Source organism: Cebus imitator, unplaced genomic scaffold (assembly GCF_001604975.1).
Source record: "Cebus imitator isolate Cc_AM_T3 unplaced genomic scaffold, Cebus_imitator-1.0 Scaffold142, whole genome shotgun sequence".
Lineage (NCBI taxonomy): Eukaryota > Metazoa > Chordata > Mammalia > Primates > Cebidae > Cebus > Cebus imitator.
This window is the reverse complement of record NW_016107457.1, coordinates 3,206,044-3,222,601: the sequence shown is the minus strand read 5'-3', so window position 1 is coordinate 3,222,601 and position 16,558 is coordinate 3,206,044. Positions and strand designations below refer to the sequence as shown.

The window sequence follows — 16,558 nt, the reverse complement described above, 5'->3', positions numbered from 1 at the left end:
CCAATCCTAAATCTTATGAGAATTTGATAAGCCCTTCCTGCCTGCACATATTGGGGCTCTCCTCCCCACCACCGCCTTCCCCTTTGGTGGAAGGGTGTGGTCTTTGGCCTCTGGTGGTTCCCATGGTTACTGATGCACCTCCTGCTACGGAGCAATGTTTGGTGCAATGCCATCTGTCAAACAATGCTCTTGTGATGGGCCACACAGATGTCCCTCAAGGTGTTCCTCTCACTAACTGTAGGCTTAGCCACACACTGCTGCTTTCGAGGTCATGGGGCTTAATGATCGGTCACGGGGCTTAATGATCAGTCACCAGAGATAGCCACATGCAAGTTCTCTGCTAGCTCCAGGTGGAAGGTTTTCTAAGAAAGGTGGAATGGCTGTATTTTTATATTCAATTCAGCAGACATTTTTTGAAAGCTGCCTATGGGCCAGGCACTGTGACAAGATTTGAGGATTTAAAGATGAATAACAATTTCTGTTGCCAAAAATTTATAATCTCAGTGGGGTAGAAGTGGAATGCATATAAACATAATAATCAACATTACAAATCAGAATTTGATAAACCCCCTTGGAGACAGTGAAAAGGAAGGATGTTTGAAGTGCCTCTTCTTCCAAAATGTAACTTGAATCTGTACTTGGCTACATCTGTGCTGATCCTGCCCTGTCAGAGATACCATCCTTTCTTTCCTGGAGAACTTAGGGTTTCCTCACTGTTCCTTCTGCCCCTGCACTCCTGCCCCCAAGACATGTTCTCTGTACATACAGCAGTCTCAGTGATATTGGTGACTCCTTTAAAAAGCAAATCAGGGCTGGCACAGTGGCTCACGCCTGTAATCCCAACACTTTTGGGGGTTGAGTCAGGAGGATCACCTGAGGTCAGGAGTTCAAGACCAGCCTGGCCAACATGGTGAAATTCCATATCTACAAAAATACAAAAATTATCCAGACATGATGGTGGGTGCCTGTAATCCCAGCTACTCAGGAGGCTGCGGCAGGAAAATCACTTGAACCTGGGAGGCAGAGGTTGCAGAGAGCTATCGCAAGATTACACTCCAGCCTGGGTGACAGAGCAAGACTCTTCCTCAAAAACAAACAAACAAATAAAGCAAATCAGGCCTGTAATCCCAGCACTTTGGGAGGCCAAGATGGGAGGATTGCTTGAGCTCAGGAGTTCAAGACCATCCTGGATAACATACTAAGACCCCCACCTCTACAAAAATTACAAAAAATTAGCCGGGCATGGTGGTACATATCTGTAGTCCCAGCTACTCAGGGGGCTGAAGTGGGAAGATGGCTTGAACCTGGGAGGCGGAGGTGGGGGTTACAGTGAGCTGAGATTGTGTCACTGCACTCCAGCCTGGGTGACAGAGCAAGCCTTGACTCAAAAACAAAAAACAAAAAAAACTTAAAAAAAAAAAAAAGCAAATCAGAACCCACCACGCTTCTGCTTAAACACCTCAGTGGCTTCATTTAGAATAAGATCCAAACTCCTGACTGTGGCCTGAGAGGCTGAGTATGATCTATCCCCACCTACCTTTCTAGCCTTCCCGCTTCCCCACTTCCTCTTCCTCAGGCTCTCCAGGCCTGTTTCTGCTCCCATCTCTTGACTGGCCCTTTCTCATTCTCCAGATGGCAGGAATGGGGCCTCTTCACACTGGTCACCCAGTGTGCCCTCTAGGCTTCCCATCCATTATTTTTTCTCAACACCCTTTGATTTTTATCCAAGGAACCCCTCACATTTGCGAGGATGTATTTGTCTGCCTGTTTAGTTGTCTCCTTCCACCTGACTGGGAACCACCCCTGGCTTGCTTTTCACTGTACTCTTATAGGGGTGGTGCTCAGCATATAATTTTTAAACTAATTAGTCCCACAGGTGGAGAACAATTTCAGCAGATGAGTTAAGGGCATGAGAAAAGGGCATTTGAGCAGAAATAATGACATAGGCAAAATGGCAAAGGAGAGGTTCCCTGGTGTATTTGTAGAAGAAAGTAGACCCATGTGTCTGAACCTAGCACACAGTTCACTTGTGGTGGTTTTGAAATCTGCCCTGGAATTTTCATGCATCTTTTAAATTTTTGGTTTATTTTTTCAAAAAATAAATTCAGTTTTTTTGTTGTTTTTTTTTTCCCAATGAGGGCAATGTTTATTAAGAACAGTACATAAGGTAGAAAAGAAGGTTAGTTTCTAATGTTGGCTCACCTCCCTCACTGACCTTGAGTTTTAATACATAGAGAGCATCATCTTGTGTGGGTCTCCACTGTTACAGGGCCCTGGTGAGAATCATGAGCAGATGTAGTAAAAAGTGCTTCTTTCCTATCAGCAGGTGGTTCCTGTAGTATTTGTACCCATAGACTTCTATGCAGCGTCATTTCTGTTACTTACTCTTTTCTTTTTTAATCAAAACAGTCCATTGAAAAAATAATGTTGATTTCAACAATGAATTCTGTTGATTTCAATGGTGGAAGGCAGTGTTATCCTGGAGATATAATTCTGTGAAGTTTTGATTCAGGGAAGTCCAACCCAGCCCTTGCATCTCTTTCCTGGCCCTGGATCTATTCTTTATTCCAGCTGAGATGTTTATTTTATGTATGAAACAGCTCCCACCTACCTACAACTCCTGATAAAAAGCTCAGGATAATGAAATCTGCACGGTCAAAACTTGGCTGTTAGCTGTAGTTATTATGCAACTCAGCATTTACCTTTTGTTCCTGTCAATCATATGAAATTCTCAGTTTTTCTTTCAGAACTAACTCTTCAAATACACTAAAATTTGATGCACTAGTATTTTTTAATGGCTGAACTAAATCATTTCTTAAAGTTCAGCTTATATGCTTTTGGAAGGAATAAGAAAATGTAGTGTATGTGCAATAGCATCATTCAGACTGTCTGTGAACAGCTAAATGGAACTAAAAAGACAAAAGTCCCTCCCTGGGCCTTCAATTTTTGTCTTTAAGCAGACTGCTGACGATGCCTTGATAAAAATAGCAAACATAACAAGAGACACAGCATTAAGTGATAAGATGCAGCATATCCCAATGGCGGGATGATTCGCAGCAATTAGGAGACTCCTAATGGTGTTTCTTAGACAAATGATAGCTCTCTTCCTGCCCACTCATCCTAATTTCTGAATTTCTAATGTTAGAGGAGTCTTGCACGCTTGCCTGAAATCAATTAGTGGCCCTACACTGAAGCACGCCTATCTGAACCAACAGGTACATCAACCGCAGTGCCCTGAGTTATTAAGTTATGGGGGCAGAACGCTAAAGGTCTTCTAGGTATCATGTGAGTGAGGGAGTGGGCATGCACAGAACTTTCTGGAAATCTGTTTCATAAGAGATGGACAGAACACTATGAAGGTCATCAATGCAAAGACTGAAGGTTGGGTGGGGGTACCACCAAACGAAGGGGAACGATTTGAAGAGGAGGCCAGGGCAACTAAGGTCACATGTGGCTCCGTCCCTATGTTTCTGATGGGTGGCCCTCAGAGAGAGTCACCATTAAATTAGGGGACTTTTGGACCAGAGGGATAGTCAAGAAAGGCTTTGCAGAAAAGGGGTGTTGTATACGCATATATTCCCAGCACTTTAGCAAATAGTTATGCCCCACAAACACTTGATGATTCATTAAGTGTATGAAATGGGCACTTTGAAGGTATAACCACACACACACACACATTCATAAGCTACCATTCCATGATTTGCTAATATAGGGGAAAAAATGTGTGTATGGATGTGTGTACATTTGTTTTTGTTTGTAATTGCTTCTCCTAGAACAGTTTATTGATACAGAGAAAAAACTAAATTAATTTAGGAGGAGAAGGGGTAGTTAGGAAAGCTTTCCAGAGGAGGTGATATCTGAGTTAGATTTTAAGGAATGACTAGAATTTGCAAGACAGATAAAGAATAGAGGAGGGTTGGCAAGAGGGAATGATGTGTGTATTGATGCTGAGATAATGCTACTATGAATGTCTGCATCCTCTCCCAATTCATATGTTGAAGCCCTAAACCCCAATGTGATGGTAATAGGAGGTGGGGTGTTGGGGAGGTAATTCGGTTTGGATAAAGCCATGAGGGTGAAGCCCCATGATGAGATCAGTGCCTTTTTAAGAAGAGGAAGAAACACCAGAGCTTTCTGTCTCACCTGTCATGTGAGGAAACCATAAGAAGGCAGCTGCCTGTAAGCCAGGAAGAGAGCCCTCACCAGAACCTAGCCGCACCAGCACCTTGGTCTCTGACTTGCAGCCTCCAGAACTGTGAGAAATAAATTTCTGTTGGCTAAGCCACCTAGTCTATGGTATTTTGTTATTGCAGCTGAAGCTGGCTATGGAGGGGTAGTTAGGAAGGTTTTTTATGATAGAGATGCCATAGTAGCATATTGGAATAAGGTTTTAAAGAATGCATAAAATTTGCCAGGCAGAAAAGGAATGGAGGAGAGTTGGCAAGAAGGAAAGGTGTATATAAAGGTAACAAACAACATTTAGAATTCGAGAAAGCCATTTTGTGTGGCTAAAGTGTGCTACGTCAGTTTCCTATTGCTGCTGTAACAAATGATCCAAAACTTAGTAGTATAAAACAAAATTGATTTTCTTATTGTTCTGAAAATCAAAGGTCTGACATGGCCCTCACTGAGCTGGGGGGTTTTAGGGGAGAACCTGCTGCCTTATCTTTTCTAGCTTCTATAGGTCCCATGCATTACCTGGCTTGCAGCCCCTTCATCCATCTTCGAAGCCAGCAGTATAGCATCTTCAGATTTCTCTCTGATTCTGACCTCCCGCCTACCTCTTCCACATTTAAAGGACCATTGTGATTGCATTGCACCCACATAGGTAGTCCAGGATAATCTCCTTATGTTAAGGTCAGCTGACTGGCAACCTTAATTCTATCTGCAACCCCAATTCCCCCATGCCATGCAATGGAACATATTCACAGGTTCCAGGGATTCCATGGACATATTCAGGGAGGCGATTATTCTGCATACCACATATGCAATGCAAGAAATTAAGGGCGACCGTAAAGAGAAAAGTTGGCATGACCCATCAACCCTAGATGGAAAAGATCATCCATCCAAAAGGGACCTATCATCTGACATTTAAAAATAAATAGAGGAGTGAAGGTACTGGAGATTTCCGTAAGGTATAATGGGTATGTGTCTGTTGACTATTGCTTCATAAACCCAAAACTTGGTGGCTTAAAACAGTAATGGTTTATTATTTCTCATGATTCTGAAGTTTTCCTGGAGATTCCACTGCTGGTTTCACCTGGGCTCATTCATAAACTACATTCAACTGTAGGGTTGGCTGAGCTGGAAGGTCCAAGATGGCTTCACATTATCCAGCATTTGGTGACAGCCATTGGCAGGGCTGCCTCAGTGGTTTTCAGTATGAATTCTCATCCCCTGCTGGGTTAGGCCGATTTCCTTACATGGCAGTCTTGTGGCTGCATTCCAACAGCACCAAGGTGGAACAGCAGGGCCTCTGGAGACCTAGACTGTAGAACTCACACAGCATCAACTCCACCACATTCTTTTGGTCCAAGCAGTCACAAGCTTAGCATAAATTCAAGAGGAAGGGAAATAGATTCCACCTCTTGATGCTAGTTGCTGCCGTGGCCTTATTTCATCCAACATAGGCTGCAAAGGTAGGGGTGTTTGTTCTGAGAGTGGAATTTTGAAATTTGAGATTTCAGAGGTAAGATGTTTCTGGATGACAACAATATCCAGCATGTGTCCAGAAGGATGGATGGCTCAAGTAGAATGTGATGAAGACCACTGGCACTGAAGGAGAGAAGAAATGGTGAGGCTAGGATGTGGGCTGCACCATCCTGTGGACCCAAGAATGCCGTGTGGGCGGGGAGTGTGGAGGAGTGGCCGGAAGTCCAGGAGATGATGGCAATGATAGCAGGGCAGATATGGGATGATCAGATCAGATGGGGTGATTCTGTAGACCATGGAAAGCATGACCACGCTTTTCTAGGTCAGCCTTATGAGTGCTGGGCACCAGAACCACTCCACCATGTCCTTCACTTCCCAATCTGCATGGTCTTGTTTACTTCTCAGTTTTTCGAATAAACTTGTCTCTTCTGACTTCTGGATAGTGTGCAAGAGGATTCATTAGGTACTGGTGAAAATATGAAATAATATTCAAGTCAGTTTTGAGTACGATGACAGAGCTGCCATAGTAGCAGATTACCAGTGTCCCTTCTTTAAAGGTTTTCTTTTTCTTTTCTGCCTTCCTTGTCTCCTCAGGTGTGTATCTAAAGGTGAGGGGTCTCCACATCGATCAGCAGTATTTATAGTAGTGACATTTATTAACAGTGTTAAATGAATAATACTTATTACTCTCATTCTAGGTAAATAAAAATCAGAAACCAGACAGTCATTATCCAGATGGTCCTAAGAGTAGGCTCAACCATCAGAGTGCTAGATGTGAATAAATTAGAGCCTATAACAAGTGGAGAAGGATAAAATGCATATTTTTATAATTACTATCATAATTTAATGTTTCTTTGTTTATGTGTAACAGATGAACAAATGATTTACAGCAATGCAAGTGTAGCATGAGTTTCCATCCTTGGCTGTGATTTCACATTCTTAGAATGCTTTTTAGAATACCACAAGAGAAATCTCACTACTCCAAATTAAAGATTTTTAGTATTTGGGAATTCAGTGAATGTTTCCTGGAAATTTTGTATCTGCAGCAAGTGATCTGGGCCATGAATATTTAACTCTGCACTTCCTTTTGTTTTCCCTTACATTTTATCCCTTTTGTACAAGGGTCAGCACCTTTGGCAGTCGCTTTGGTCTTGAGGAAACTGGTAGGGATTAGAGGACCCACGGATGTTATTCTCACCTTTGACACAGAAATTCTTCTTAGGACTACATGCGAGTGTCTAAAAATAAGTGAAGTAATGATAGTTTTGTTAATCATAGCCTTAATACGAAACTAGAATGGCTTCTGTTACTCTCAAAGCCATCTTCAGTGAGAGTGACACAGCCATTTCATCAGTGCCGCTATGATTCAGCTTATTTGCGGGACTCCTTCTTGCAGGCTGCTAGAAGGGCTACTTTGCAAGCCAACCAGAAAACCAGTTCTATAATTTTAGTGTCCTATTCTCTATTTTTACTAAGTCTAAACATTCTCTCAAATTTTAAGGATTGGCTCTATATGGCATTTATCTATCAAAAAATAAAATAAAATTCACCCTTAAAAGAGAAAGGTTTTCTGCCACTGAGGACATTTAAAGTAGTGGACCTCCACTTCCAAAGTTGTGAGACTCCAACTAGAACCTGTTTTTCTGATTCAGGTTACTACCCAATGCTCATGTCACCAGAAACTTGTCAGAGAGTGTTAAGTATTACCATTTTTATTCTGGAATTCAGAAATGCCTCAGACTAGCATTTTTAACCCATCTTTCCAATTCTATGATCTTTTCATTAACTGTGACCTCCTCCCTGACCCTTCCACACCCAAAACTTTTTCTGTCTTCTTTGCTTAAGATGGGTTGCACCACATCTTGTATCTGTGTTCTTTAATTTTCCGTGAGTTACTGTTTGGTTAATTCTTCCAAACTGTATCCTTTTTATAGATCTTTGTCATTATTAGGTTTATGAGTTTGCATCTAATTCTGGCCTTTCACCTGACTCAATTTTGTTGTCATCTGAAGGCATTCATCTTCAGCATCACAATTACAATTTTTGAAACCATCAGTGTGGCAGGTACTGCACTGAGGACTTAATTCATCCGTTCACGTAATCCTCACAACCACCTTAAGAGATGAGGGTTATTATGATTCCCACTTAACAGATGAGGAGGCCGAGGCTCAGAAAGTACAAACAACTTGCCCAAAGTCCAATGACTGGAAAATGGGGGAGCTGGGATTCAAACTCACATTCTTCTAAGGCAGGGTTTCACAACCTCAGCCCTCTATCACGTGGGGCTGAATAATTCTTTGTTGTGGGGCGTTGTCCTGTGCATTGCAAATGCTTAGCAGCAGCATCTTGATCTTGTACCCGCTAGAAGCAGTAGAGCTCCCTCCTCAGCTCCCCACCAAGTGACAACCAGCTGTGTCTCCAGACAGTGTCAAGTGCTCCCTGGGATTTGTTTCGGATCCACCCGTCTAACACCAAATTCAGCTTTTGCTACATTATACCGTTAGATGGGTAACTAAGAAAACCATCGAAGTTTAAAGCTAAATTTTCAAGAAATCAATTTTAGGAGTCACCACACCTGGCTGGTCATCAGAAGTGAAGATTTTTAAAGACTCTCTCCCCACCCAGGATGTTCGGGATAAGTATTTGCCAGGTGGACAGGTATCTGACTCTTTCAAGCCTCTCCACAGTGTAGGAATTACAGATCCAATCCTAACCTAAGTACACATCTGTTCCTTGAATCACTCTACTCCATTCCTGCCAAATCGCACCCCAGCCTCAGCTTTAACACCTCCTGTGTGGCGTTACAGTCGACAGTTCCATACCCTTCACTTTCTGAGACAGTCCACGTTCCAGTAGTCCTAACTGTGGAAAAGAATTCTTCTTAATATTCTTTCTATATATCCCTGTCAATGCCCTTAATCTCATATAATCCAAGTTATCGTTTTTCTCACGTCAGTTGAATTAAACAAACACTTGCCTCCCAATTATGTGTTAGGCGCTACTCTGAACGGTTTCTTTACTATAGCCATTAAAACCATTACTGACTCCTTAATGATGACTGTCTACCCCCTTTACCCACTCTTTCTCAGTTTAACAATGGACTTCCATTGCTTGTCGGCCTTTTGTCTAAGATCAAGTGTAGTATCTGTTTTTATTCATTTAACGGTAGACTACCTCAAAAAGGCAATTACAATTAATTAAAATCTTAAAATCATACATGGCTGGTCTTGTGTCCAGCTGCTACTGGTAAGCACTCTGTACCCCTGTTTGTGGAGGGCCCTGTCCCTGGCAAGCCCAAGCTGGCAGGTGCTTTTTTTTTTTCTTGGCCTCTCATCAGCAACCCTATTTAAACCTTCTTTGATGGTTTCAAGACGATTTCAAAGTAACTCTCCTGGTAAAATTGTTCATTGCCATATGTTTCAGATTTCTTGATGAAAACACAGAAGATAATTTTTTTGAATCTTGCTTTATTATGGGCCCTCTTAAGAATATCTTTTTTATGACTGGGCGTGGTGGCTCATGCCTGTAATCCGAGCACTTTGGGAGGCTGAGGTGGGCAGATCACTCGAGATAAGGAGTTTGAGACCAGCCTGGCCAACATGGCAAAACCCCATCGCTACTAAAAATATAAAAATTAGCTGGGTATGGGGGTGGGCACCTTTAACCCCAGCTGCTTGGGAAGCTGAGGCAGGAGAATCGCTTGAACCCAGGACGTGGAGATTGCACCACTGCATTCCAGGCTGGGCGACAGAGTGAGACTCCATCTCAAATACACACACACACACACACACACACACACACACACACACATACATATGTGTATGTGTGTGTGTGTATATATATAATGAATTTGATTAATATAAATAAATATAAGTTAATTTGATTAAATTCAGACTTACAGTTTACTCTTCTGTGACGTCAGTTAGTCTTTCAGCTTGCACTTTTGGATTCTCTTCTAAGTACCCATGATAGTTTTGAACCTATAGAAAACTGCTTTTCAACAACAGATATTGGCTAATGGGAGGTACTGTGATGAAGGAGATGCCAGTATTGCCAAGGCTGCCTATTGCCCAGTGTTGAAGTTTAGCCCTACAGGTGACCGGACTTGCTAGCAGACCAGCGTGAGTAGTCAGTGAGCTGTAAATGTGTGTCAGCTGTCCCGACAGTGGCTGAATGGAGCTCCAGTAGGCAGGTTGTGTTTAGAGAAAACCAAGGAGAAAATAACATGTTAACGGGAATAAACCATTTGGGGTCAAAAATAACAGTCCCATGTTTTTCTACTTGTGTGAGATATAAAAAGAAAACTTGAGTGTCAATTAGGCTTCATATGAACTTCTAAACATTCTTGCCTGTCTTGTGCACCTCCAAGGAAGTGGCTGGGTGAAGGCAAAACTGCCTGAACCTCTCACGCCTTCAATTGTTCTGGAAAGCTTTGGTGTCTTTACTGCAGTGTTCACTCTCTTCTTACAGAGTTTTATAAATGGACGCTGACATGGACTACGAAAGACCCAACGTTGAAACCATCAAGTGTGTGGTCGTGGGTGACAACGCCGTGGGGAAGACACGCTTGATCTGTGCCAGAGCGTGCAACACCACACTCACTCAGTATCAGCTGCTGGCCACCCACGTGCCAACTGTGTGGGCGATTGACCAGTACCGCGTGTGCCAGGAGGTAAGATGCACAGAGTGTCTTTAGCATCCCTAGGGCACATCGTTGCTGGTTGCCTGTCTGATTTTTTCTAAAGGAGGAGCGTGGGTACATTGCACATTCAAAACATAACTAACCTTTTTAATGCCACAAGCAAAAACAAAAGCAGGACAGGCGTGGTGGCTCATGCCTATAATCCCAGCACTTTGGGAGGGTGAGGCAGTCGGATCACCTGAGGTCGGGAGTTCGAGACCAGCCTAACCTACACGGAGAAACCCTGTCCCTACTAAAAATACAAAATTAGCCAGGCATGGTGGCACATGCCTGTAATTCCAGCTACTCGGGAAGCTGAGGCAGGAGAATTGCTTGAACCCAGGAGGCAGAGGTTGCAGTGAGCCGAGATCATGCCATTGCACTCCAGCCTGGGCAATGAGCAAAACTCCATCCCCAAAAAAAGAGAAAAGAAAAATGCAAACTGGAGACTATGGGTCTGGTATCCTGAATGAGGGTTGAGACATGTGATTCCAGGAAGGGAATTAAGACTCAGCTCAAATCCTGTTAGAATAAAGAAACTAAATGCAAGTGAATTGAGGGGCTTTGAGGGTGTTGACTTGAACATGCTTCTCCCAGGGAACTTCTGATTGACACTGTGCACCGATGCTCTCTCTCTCTCTCTCTCTCTCTCTCTCTCTCTCTCTCCTGCAGGTCTTGGAGCGTTCTCGGGATGTTGTTGATGAAGTGAGTGTTTCTCTCAGGCTTTGGGATACTTTTGGCGATCATCACAAAGACAGACGCTTTGCATATGGCAGGTAAACCAAGACTAGTACAGCATGGTTGAGCTTGAGTGCAATTTCCTTTTCAAAACCAGCAGCTGGTTCACAAATCAACAAAAACCATATCACATGGCCTTGAAATGTGTTGGGTTCTGCACTGTGTCTAAGAAAAGAAAAAAAAAAAAAGGACGGTATTGTTTCCTGATGTCAAGAAAAGCAACGTGCCCTGCCACTCAGGAAGTACTGTGTTGAAAACAATCAGTGCTGGTCAAGCTGGAAGGTTCGCTAGATGAGGATTCTGTAGCTCCCTCCAACTGCAGGCTGCTTTGATTGCTGGTTCTCTGAGTAACTCTTCACTTGCCTTCTGTTAGAATGTTTTAAGTTATTTTGGCACTTGGTCACCCTACTTCAGAAGGACTCTTTGCTCTTTTCATGAGCATATTGGCAGAGTCTAATGTTATTTGCTTTGGATTTTATGTTATCTAAAAAGTCTATTATTTTTATTAGAAGGTCATTTTTAAAAATAAAGAAAAATATCTCTGAAGTCCTTCGCAAGACAAATTTCCAAAATAAACGGAAACACTATTTTTTTTTGTTTTGTTTTGGCTATTTTTTATTTTCTAAAAAAGGAGAAAGTTGCTATTTTTTATTTTCTAAAAAGGAGAAAAACTCTAGTAATGGGAAAACTTACCTAGAAGGACATTAATATGGGTAGGAACATGGTCAATGTGCCTTAAAATATTTAGCAACCTCTCCTTGCCACCATAACTTAAAGTCTCTCTCAGTGAATGGGTGATAGTTATTAAAATCTGGATTAGCAGAGAGGTTTTTTTACCACTTAATTATAAAGGAACACATTTCATTTTAAATGTAGAATGTAGATATCATGGCCTTGTCGTCTCTTCTTAATATCAAACATCATTTGATATTAAGGATTACCTTACAGGATGTTATTAGTTAGACACTCCAAGCACATGAATTACTCCTTAGTATTGAGATAAGCATTGCTGAAGGTCCTTGTATTTCTCCAAGCCAGTAGCTCTCTGAACAGACTTTTATTGACATTTATCCAAGTGGTCTAAAATATGAAATAAGCGACTGAAAGAGTTTGCCCTATTCCTAGGAATTATTTCACACACTGAAAGAATCCGTGACTTAGATGACTTTTTTTCAAGGGGACTTAGAAAGAGAGATATGGAAGCAAAACACAATATTAATGTCCTTTTGGTAACAAGGACTTTTGAACTTAGTATCCTATATCATAGATACTTTTCTTTTCCTTGACTCTCCTGGATTTTTTCTTTCTATAATGTTCTTTATTATTATTTTAGTTACCATTTGCTTTTTTCTTTTGTCCATTTGTTCTACATGTAAAAATGACAATTATAAATGAACCTGCTTATCACTGCCAGGCAGTCAGGTTTGTAATATCTATGGTTTTGAGGAAGCTTGATTTAAAAATGGCGACTTTAGGCAATGTAAGGATAAATACAATTGATTTCAAAGGACTTTTAGATCCCTGCTTCTAAAAAGATGTCGTGAAAATGATGGGCCTGATGATGACTTAATGGAAATATTTGGGTTTAGACTCTAGAAACTATTTCAACAGTTCCATGGTTTGTTGCCTCTAGACATTTATGAAATTTGTCAATATCTGTGAAAAATAGCAGAAAAAAAAAAACAACAATGAAATGTTTGCATTTCAAACACTGAATTTTAACATGACCCCTCAGTATAAAGCTGGTGCTGTGGTCATAGAAGGGCTCCTTCATTATCTTGTGAGATTCCTGTGTGGCATTTATTTAATGGCTTGATGGCCGTCGTCGATCCACACTGGGCCTCATTCAGCTCCCTGACATAGCTAGAGTCATTTTACAACACAACATGCCACGCCTGCGTGTGTGTTCTCTCCCAACAAAAATAAGCTGCTCTTTCCTGTGACTGCAGCAGTTCAAAGTGCATTGTTCTGCTCCCTTGTCTGTGACATTTGGTTCTGTCAACTGTAACCCATTATCCCTTTGCTGGAAACAGGAAGTGCTCCCCAAGCCGCATTTGATTCTCTGAGCAACATACAGGGGCTTCAGAAACACGCCTGTGTTTCTGGCCACGTTCTCCTTGGGGCCTCACTTTGTGTGCATGTTTGTACCTTGTATTTCCTCTGTTTTCCAATTCCTCACAGCCTCCAGGAGTCCTACCACAGACCCCACCTCTAGTTAAAGAACAAAAACCAGAGCGCCTCTGTCTTGCACTCCGGCATCTTTCAGTAAATGCTAAATATGTAAATATCACATTGACATAATGCCCAAAAGTTACATTTTTATGGAAAAACCTGAGAGAAGTAGGAGTTCTTTTATTTAGTATAGGCCTCTGACCCATACATTTCCCTGCTGTGAGAGAGCCGTTGAATTTCTTAAAGACTTCAAGTTTTACCTTTATATCATTCGTGAAGGAGAGGAATCATAATTACAGCTTCTGACAATCAGTTTGTTTTGCAAACCTGTTTTGTGACTGACATTTTTACTATACTTAGTGAGAAATACAATTCAGTGGGATGTACACAGACATAAACTTTGAGGCATGTGAAATACATTCCCTATACTTGGAAATGTATTTGAAACCTTTTTTAAATAATTAATTTGATTCTTGTGGTGACAGTGAGAGAAGCCAGATTTATACCAACATGTCTTAGACCTTGCATTTGGTTTCCTCTGCTTCATACCAAAAGGTAATTAATAAGTTGCTGCCTCAAACATTCTTTGGCATGGACAAGCTCTAGTTTGCGGAGGGGATTCTGTGGGATGAGGGGCTGTCAGTGGCAGGCAGTTGGCCAATCTGGATTTGCAGTGTTCCTGATACGGTATAACCAGAGTGTTAGTGGTCTCTTCATGATTTAAATGCAACTATTCTACCCATTTTTTAGTCAATTAGAATAATAGCTCCAATTTATCAACAGCCTACTGTGTGCCAGTCAACACATTAGGTACTTTGTCAAGATTAGTTAATCCTTTCAGGAACTGTAGGAGGCAGAGATGATTTTGGTGCTACCATTGAGTAAAGGATTGAGTTCTTTTACTATTGTAAATTTGCCCAGCAAGTGAGTCTCAGAGGCAGACTCAAACCCACTCCGTCTGGTTCCTGGCTCTCAGTCTTGCCACTGTGCCAAGCTACCTCAACCTACTGGGATCCTACGTTCGTGAGGTGGATTTCCATTTGCCCTTTCAGATTTGTGCAAAGACTTGAAACTAGAAGAAATTTCAAAAGGTCATCTGGTTGACCTCTTGTCTTCAGGAAGGGAAATTGCACAGGTCTCCAAAAAAAGTATTGATAGGAGCCCTTCTATTCCATGGAGATGAAGGGAACAGAGTAGCATGAGCTGGCAACGCTCTGCACTTTGAAGTCTGTCGAACCTCTCTTCTCGGGAGTGAGCAACTCCAGCTCTCTTGTGGCCTTTTTCCCACCACCTACTTTATATCCACTTTTGGATGAACTTTTGAAGCTCTTTTCTGGATCTTTTAAAATGTCAGGCACGAAACTGTACATAGTAACCGTGACTATGATCAGCTGCTCTTTTTTGGCAAGGAAAGCGCCTCTTCTTAAAGGGATGTTGCTCAACTCAAGAATTATCTCCTGGAGCTCTTATAAGAATGATATGTCCACATTCAGGGTCTTGGCACTGAAAATGTAGGCAAACAGTATGGGCTCTGCCTTCATCAGGAATCTGGCCACTCAGTCCCTGTATTAGTTCTCATACTGCTAAAAACAACGTATCCGAGACTAGGTAATTTATAAAGAAAAAGAGGTTTAATAGACTCACAGTTCCATGTGGCTGGGGAGGCCTCATAATCATGGCAGAAGGCAAAGGAGGAACAAAGTCACATCTTACATGGAGGCAGGCAAGAAAGAGAGCATGTGCAGCGAAACTGCCCTTTATAAAACCATCAGATGTCATGATACTTATTTACTATCATGGGAACAGAGTGAGAAAGACCTGCCCTCATGATTCAATTACCTCCCACTAGATACCTCCTATAACACACGGGAATTACAGGAGCTACAATTTGAGATTTGGGTGGGGACACAGCCAACCCACATCAGTCCCTTTTATCTAGTCACACACATATAAATAATTACAGATTCTATTGTTTTTGGCCCCAGAAAATTTCCTTCGTTGATCTGTCTGCAGGTCAGAGAATTTTCAGACACTGAACAAAGCCTGTAGTGCTGACTGCAGTAACAACAACTGCAGTTTCGTCAGGATGCCCCATGGACCAGGCCTGTGCTACATGCTGTATTTGTCCTGCCCTGCTTCATTCTTGTGATGAGCCTGCAAAATAGGCTCATTTCACAGTTGGAGAAACAGGCACAAAAAAGGGCCAAGGTCAGACAGCCAGGACACAATGGAGCTGGACTTTCCTCTTGAGTCTGTCTGACTCCAAAGCCCATGTCTTCCCCATCCACCTTGCTGTTAGAGCTGGTGATGATGATGGCTGATAACATCATCCATGAAATTTCCTCCTGATACAGTCTAAATCTTACACAGTCCCGTGAGGACCCTGAAGACCAGCACTCACCATCTATCACCAGCTCTGATGTTCCAGTGCTCCTCTTAAATTCTTTAATCCACAGCAAATAACTTAATTCTTTGTGTGCATCCATAGGTAGCTGAGCATGAGTCCTTTCGCTGTCAGTAAAAACGATACATCCAAGCAAACTTTCTGAGAGTGAATGGGAATCTTGGCATGTTTCCTTCAAATCATTTAACTAAAACATTCAGAACCACTGTAGTTGCTCTTATCCCCAGCAATTTCTGGGCATCTTTTTAGTCCTATTGGAATCCACTTATTATATAGTTTATTCTTACACACTGATTTTTCTCAAACATTGTTAGTTTCTATGAGAAGTACAGTACATGCTTTAAATAACATTAATCAGAGCTACGGTTTCTGTGTGTCTGGTTTCATGTTGAAGGTACATGTAATCAGACACAAATGAGCACACCACTTTCTCAATGAACAGTTGAGGCCCTTTAAAAAATTCAGGACCGTAGTGACTGGTGTTTGTATCTTTGTCTGTGATTGGCTGTGCTTGTGTTTTATAGCAAGGGAATAAGTAAGGACCAGTGAATATGTCCAGATAGAGTATTTTGAGTCAGCTCCTAATGTTCACAGCACATTCTAAGGGCTGGGCCAGAAATAACATTGTAATGATGATGTTAGGATGGCAAACAGCCTGTTGCACGGTGAAACTTCAAGTGGGCCAGGAATGGACCAGGGCCAGGGCTAGGGCATACCTAGGGAGTCACTCGCCTTGGGCATAAAATGTACATAGTAATAATCTTAAAAAGACAGAGTTACCATTGCTGGTTTTTATTTCCTTCTGCCTCAGACACAATATGGCATTGTTACTGATGATGACTTTATTTAAAATTTTGCTATTTTGTCCATCATGGATTTTTGGCCTTGATTTTTTTTTTTTTTTTTTTTTT

The 16,558-nt window shown here is 41.8% G+C and overlaps 1 protein-coding gene and 1 pseudogene across 11 annotated transcripts in view; both read left to right on the top strand.

Moving 5' to 3' along the window:
- Nucleotides 1-16,558, top strand: part of RHOBTB1 (Rho related BTB domain containing 1) — a 126,832-nt gene that overhangs the window by 75,809 nt on the left and 34,465 nt on the right. For all 11 annotated transcript variants that reach the window (XM_017542298.2, XM_037743379.1, XM_037743373.1 and 8 more), the window contains 2 exons: nucleotides 10,123-10,324; nucleotides 11,006-11,109. In XM_017542298.2, coding sequence (XP_017397787.1) covers nucleotides 10,133-10,324; nucleotides 11,006-11,109 — 296 coding nt within the window. In that variant the 5' untranslated portion in view covers nucleotides 10,123-10,132. The remainder of the gene's footprint in view (nucleotides 1-10,122; nucleotides 10,325-11,005; nucleotides 11,110-16,558) is intronic.
- LOC119473253 lies at nucleotides 8,759-8,934 on the top strand (annotated as a pseudogene).